Here is a 5,891-nt window from a genome sequence, read left to right as displayed (position 1 = left end):
CCCTCAAGGTCATGGCGGAGGCGCTGCCATGACTTCAGCTGCTCCTTCAGGGCCCAGTTCTTATCCTCAGTGTCTCTCTGCGGGAACATCAGAGACCATGAGCTGACAGAAAATCTGTTCATCAGAAGATCTCCACCTTCCTGACTGTGTGCTGGGGCTCTTCCCTGACAAAGGGAACCCACATGGCTCACCCGCAGCGAAGGTCCTGGTTCCCCTGTTGTAACCTAGGCAAGTGACTGAGAAACAGTCTGACCTCTGGCCAGAGCTGATTACCTGCTCCTTGGTCACCAAGCCCTTAGGATGCCAGGAGGCAGACATCCCGAGCCTCTGGAAATACTCTTCATAACATGACTGACTGCCTGCAGCTGCCCAAGAGCACAGATCAACAATGCCAGGGTCTGTGCTGCTGCTCAGAGCTCCAGCAAAGGGCAACAGGACAAAAAGGGAACATGGCTCTGGTTGCTTTCACTTCTGGGGCACCAAAAAATGTCAACTTTTATTCTGCTGTGGCCAAAGATGAGCAGAAGCCGTGTCAACTCTTCTCCAGCAAATAAAAATGAGAGGGGGCAAAGGCAGGAGAAACCCCTGCCCAGTCACAGTCTTCAAGGGGCTCAGAAAGAAAGACTGAGAGCTCAGAAAAATCTTCCTCTCTGGCACCAGAGACTTCACATCTGTGAAGCGCTGACTAAGGGCTGAGGCAGACAGTGGGCTGGAAGCAGCACCCCCAGGGAGCGCTCCTGGAGCGGTTTCAGAAACTGGAAGTGAGGCCTTGGTTCCTTCCAGACTGCTTTGGAGATCTCTGGCCACCTCTCTCAGCACTCGCTGACACAGCAGCCTCAGACTAGAGCCACTTCTGACAGGTTTGCCATCGCCACCGGCTAAACGCAGGCACGAGGAAGGAGCTAACTGGTGCGTGGCAGCATGAGAGGGCAGGATTCCCTTCCTGTGGCAGGCTGCCAACACCATCACTGCCTGGCAAATCTCTGAGCACCGAGAGTGGAGGAGAAGGTGAAGCAGCAAAACCAGCTGGGGCTGCCCTTTCCTCATCCAGGACCTCGCACCCCTGGCCCCCTCCTGCGCCTGCAAGCCCCGCATGCAGCAAAGGCTCTGAGCCCACAGCTCTGAAGGTGCAGGAAGCACATGTGTGTGCAGCCAGGATTCCCTGCAGCACCCCAACGAGCAGCCCTTACCTGGTCACAGTTTCTTTGTGACTGCAGGTGTGTCTGGAGGCGGCGGAGCAGGGGGACACCGTTCCGGGACTGTCTCTTCAGAGTCCAGTAGCTGTGCAGCCTCTGCATGAACTGGCTCTTCCTCTGGATGGTTAAACGGTTTGTAATCTTACTGAGCCTGAGGAAGGGAGAGGAACCACAGAACTCAGCAATAAGGCTGTGGCAGGAGAAGCCCTGGCTGGGGGGATGGAGCAGCAAGGCCACCCCAGAGCAGCTGAGAAGCTCCTCGGGCAGAGAACACCCTTTCCCATGGCAGGAATTTCTGTAACACCAAGTCACGCAGAGCAGCCGCCCCCCTGAGTCAGCCGCAACGGGGACGCCAGGAAACATCCAGCCTTGCTGCTCCAAAACAGACTTTGCCTTTCTGCCTCCTGCCAGCTTTGGGCAAAAGCCTGAGGCAGGCTGGGGTACAACACAGCTGCACTGGGGGTCGGACCTGTAACGGCTCCCACAGCCCCCAGGACCCTGAGTGTTATGGCATTGCTATCCCAAAACCACCATTTACCCGGCTGAGGGCCACTCAGGGTGACAAACACCCTGGCCAAATGTCACCAGACGAACTCCAGCCCCAGTGAGCCTGTAACTTCACCAAACCTGGCAAAGCATGAGGAGGGAACAGGAGACACGAGCACAACAGAGCTCTTCTCTGAGCTAATGAGAGACCACCCTGAACAGCCCGAAAGACCACAAAAGGGATTTTCCTCCTGTCTCCAACAGCAGAAAGCCCAGAGGGGCTGGGACAGCCTCGTTCAGCAAAGCCTGACAGAGGTGCCCTGCTAGTGAGGAGCCAAAGGGACCAACCCCCAGCATCTCCACATCTCCCAGGGACAGCTCTTCACAGGGGATGACCCGACCTGCATCATCCTCAGCTGAAGAGGCTGAGGAGAGCAGCCTCACGTGCCCCCGGCAGCCAAGCACAGCTCCCACAGGAAGGCATGTGGCATTCTGGCAACAGCCCTTGAAGAATAATTAATCCCAACAGGAAGGCCTGGGGAGAGGTTAACAGCTTCTCGCTCAGTGTGGGTTTTGCTGCGAGCGCAACGATAGCAGCAAGAGCCTACAGACCTCCTGCCAACGTGTCCACACATAAGAAAAGAGGCTCTGGCTACAGAGCAAGCCCCGAGTGAGCAAAATCATAAGGGCAGGACACAAACAGACCATGGGCAAAGCCAGCAGCCTTGTAGCAGAGACAGAACACTGCCCAGAAAGCAAAGCCCACAGCTTCTGTGCGCTGCCCTCCAACGATGCAGGAGACAGTCCTGAGGATCTGCAGGGAAGCAGCGGTCCCAGGTCCCTGCGCTGTCACAGCCGGCTCCATGGGCTGGCAGGTACGGCACCGGGGTGTCACGGGGTGTCACCCCAGCACAGCTCCTGCTGCGGGGAGGAGAGCTCAGCAGCTCAGGGCTGGTGGTTCACAACCATGAGGGCAAACGCTGCTGTGCTCAACCTGTGCTTCAACTGTGCGATGCCTGCTGCAGGGTGACAGCAAGGTCCAAAACTGTCCCCAAGGTGCTTCTACATGCTGAGGACACCCAGAGTTACAAACCATGCTGACAAACTCTGGCAGGGCTCCTCGACACTCTGGTTTCAGGATGTGCACGCCAGCCCAACAATCAGACCAGAGACAGACACACACACAGTAGTTACACCTCTAACTGTGGGTGTTTGCACCTTCCCCTGAGCCCTCAGGGTCAGGGTGTGACAGAAACACAACCCCTGGCAAGGCCTCAAGCACCTTCCCTGCCCTTGTGCTGTGAATCCAACCTCAGGACAGTCATTCTCCTCGGCAGGCAGGAGCCCTGGTCCCCTCCAGCCACCTCGCAGGCAGCCGTGCAGAGGCTTTGCCACCCGGCCCCGCTCTGACAGGCAGCACCGGGGCAGAGCTGCTGCCTGCGACTGGCACGAAACACCGAGGAAGCGCAGCCAGGGGCCAGCGCTGCCGGGATGGGTGAGCTGTGCTCAGCAGGGCACAGGGATCCCTGCACCAGCCCTCTCCGCTCCAGAGCCAAAACAACCCCAGGGGTCAGCCCGTTTCCCAGGCCTGAATCGCTCCCACACTTCCCTCTTCTCCCCAGCACAGCCCTGGGAGAAAACAAACCTCGGCAGAAAGATCAGCCCCCTCCTCCCTCCCCGGTTTACTCCGGTGCCTGAGGTCAGCACAACAGAAAAGGAGCTCTGGGAACCCCCAGCTGCTTCCTGACACGTCCGGCCAAGTTCTTTCTCTGCCGTTAAACTAACAGCAGCTATTTCCTGCCCCGCTGCGGGCCCAGACACCTTCGCGGAGCAGCGCATCGTCCTGCCTCTCTGCAGCACTCCCAGAGGAAACCACCACCTCGCTCTGCAAGAGCAGAGCAAAAAGTACCTGTTTGAAAGGCTATGGAGGGAAATGAGATAAGGGGCACATGGAAAGGGAGAAGTTTCTCCATGGCCAAGGGAGAGCGGTGGGTCGTACCTGTGCGGGGGGATGCAGGGCACAGAAACCACAGGCGCCGCAGCTCGCTTCTCCGCCAGGATCTTCCGTGCCTTCTTCATCTTGATCCTAGACTTGGCCTTCGCTTTTTTAACTTTCTCAGAGCTCCATCCCTTCCCCTCCTCCTCCTCCTCTTCATCCTCCTCCTCCCCCTCGCTGTGGGAGAGGGCGGGAAGCCTGCGCACGGAGCCCGGCGGCGTGTGGATGTCGCAGTAGGCGGTTTTGCGCACGCTGAAGGAGGTACCGTTGGCCCCCGTCTCCCGGACGGGCTCCATCTTCATGTACAGCCCGGCCTGCTGGGCGCAGGTGACATGGAAGGCGTTGTAGCAGTTGGCTTTGTGACACTGGATACAAGCCCCCGAGCCACGCTGCTTGCAGATGTAACAGGTCAGCTTCCAGCGCGCGGGCGGGATGTGCTCGATGCTGTCGATGGGCTCCAGGAAGACGGTGTTGGCAAAGCAAACCTCCGGGATCCAGAGGGCACAGACCACGTGTGCCCAGCGCCCATCGTCCGTCTGCTTGAAGGCCCCCCCCTTGTTGGGGCAGAGGGCACAGTCCACGGCTCGTGAGGGCGACTGCAGGCACCGTCTGCAGAGCCACTGTCCCTCGGGGATGTAGGGCACCCCGTAGCACTCCTGATGCACGGCCAGGTTGCACATGTCGCAGAAGAGGATGACGTTGCTGTTCTGACACTCCCCGTCGTTGCAGATGCAGCAGACAGCATCCTCATCCACCAAGGCGTTCGGATCCCCCTTGTTGTGGCTCTCGAAGTAGGACTCCTTCTCCAGCCTGTCCATCAGGTACTCAAAGATCTCCTGGGGAATGGGGCTCACGCCTTCAGTCTTCCGCCGCTCGTTCATGATGTCCAGCCAGATGTAATCTTCCTCGTCCATGTCGTACTCCACCTCCTCATCCAGCTCCTCTGCCGACTTCTCAATGTACCTGGAAGGAAAGCACGGGAGGGTGAGGGCACAGCCAGCAGGGGCTCAGAGCTGCTGATCCCTAAGTCCTGCAGGCCGTGGCTTAGAGAACATTTAAACACTACAGCCAAGCTGGAAGTCAAAATAAAAACCAAGGGCAAGGCAGGAAGGTGCAGCAGAGGCGGGTGCTGCTGCGCCCTGAGCCGCACAGCGGCACAACAGCGCGTCGGGCGCGACACAGGTGAAACAACCCTCGTGTAACGGGCACGGCACGGGCCCTGGGGACTCAGCAGGGCAAGATGGGAGCCTGCACCAGCCAGAGAGCAGGTGCCAGGTGCTCTGGAGACAGCGGCCTCATGGCCAAGACACTACAGCAGCCGGGCACGGAGGCACCACGTTTCGTTAGCTCTGGCCAGGGCAGCTGTGCCCTCTCTTCACTGCCAGCTGTGGGTGAGGGGATGTTCTTCAGAAAGAGCTCGAGCCCCCAGGCTGCTGTTCCAGCGGCTGATGGCAACCACCCCCCGCCATGGCAGTGAGGGCAGCACAGACACGCCGAGGGAGGTTCCTTTTCTAACACCCTGACACAAAATAACTTCGTTATCCTGTCCCTGGAATGCGGTGCTGGTTTCTTGGGGCATGTGGCAACTAGGACGGCGGGGTGGCCACACAAGCCTTACTTTGCTTCACTATTAACTCCCTGCCTGAGGTGTTATTTTGGGCCATTGCCCTTCCCAAACCACTCATGGAAAAACCGTGGGACCACAAAGACATGTCAAGCCCACAAACAGACACGTCTCACGGGTAAACCTTGGTGCTGGGGACTCTAGAGCTGTCCCACAACACCTCACAGAGCGGTGGGGAGGGCAGGAGGGCACAGGAGGTTTTTTGTTATCACTGCTGTCTCAGCCAGGAAAGAACACAGTGATCCAAGTGCCGGCATCGACCCAAGCAGCAACCAAGTGCTCTGCAGGCACATGGACCCCTCAAAATTGGGGTTCAATGCCAGACAGAGCTCTGAGAGCCTGAAGCCATGGGGTGGCCAGCTCCATGGGACCCAGAGTGGCAAACAGGAGCCATTCCCATGAGCCACGGACAAGCTGCCTGCAAAGAGCAGGGCCAATTCCGCCTGCAGATCCCAGGCATGAGCCAGAGCTGCCCGGGAGGCTCCTCGCGCCCCGACTGTGGACAATACCTGTAGTAAGAGGTGGGGCGAGGCGGGGCGTCCGGGGTGTCCTGCTCCAGCTCCCGGTACACCACCTCGGGGAGCTTGGG

The 5,891-nt window shown here is 58.8% G+C and overlaps 1 protein-coding gene across 1 annotated transcript in view; it reads right to left on the bottom strand.

Moving 5' to 3' along the window:
- BRPF1 (bromodomain and PHD finger containing 1) overlaps positions 1–5,885 on the bottom strand; it is a gene marked incomplete at both ends in the record, with an annotated part of 8,835 nt that extends 2,950 nt beyond the window's left edge. The window contains 4 exons of the mRNA XM_029084201.1: positions 3–77; positions 1,191–1,347; positions 3,682–4,641; positions 5,812–5,885. Coding sequence (XP_028940034.1) covers positions 3–77; positions 1,191–1,347; positions 3,682–4,641; positions 5,812–5,885 — 1,266 coding nt within the window. The remainder of the gene's footprint in view (positions 1–2; positions 78–1,190; positions 1,348–3,681; positions 4,642–5,811) is intronic.
- Between the last annotated feature and the right edge of the window lie 6 nt (positions 5,886–5,891).

This window comes from Antrostomus carolinensis, unplaced genomic scaffold (genome assembly GCF_000700745.2).
Source record: "Antrostomus carolinensis isolate BGI_N321 unplaced genomic scaffold, ASM70074v2 scaffold37903, whole genome shotgun sequence".
NCBI lineage: Eukaryota > Metazoa > Chordata > Aves > Caprimulgiformes > Caprimulgidae > Antrostomus > Antrostomus carolinensis.
Note: the sequence above shows the minus strand (reverse complement) of the source record. Positions and strands in the feature narration are given on the sequence as shown.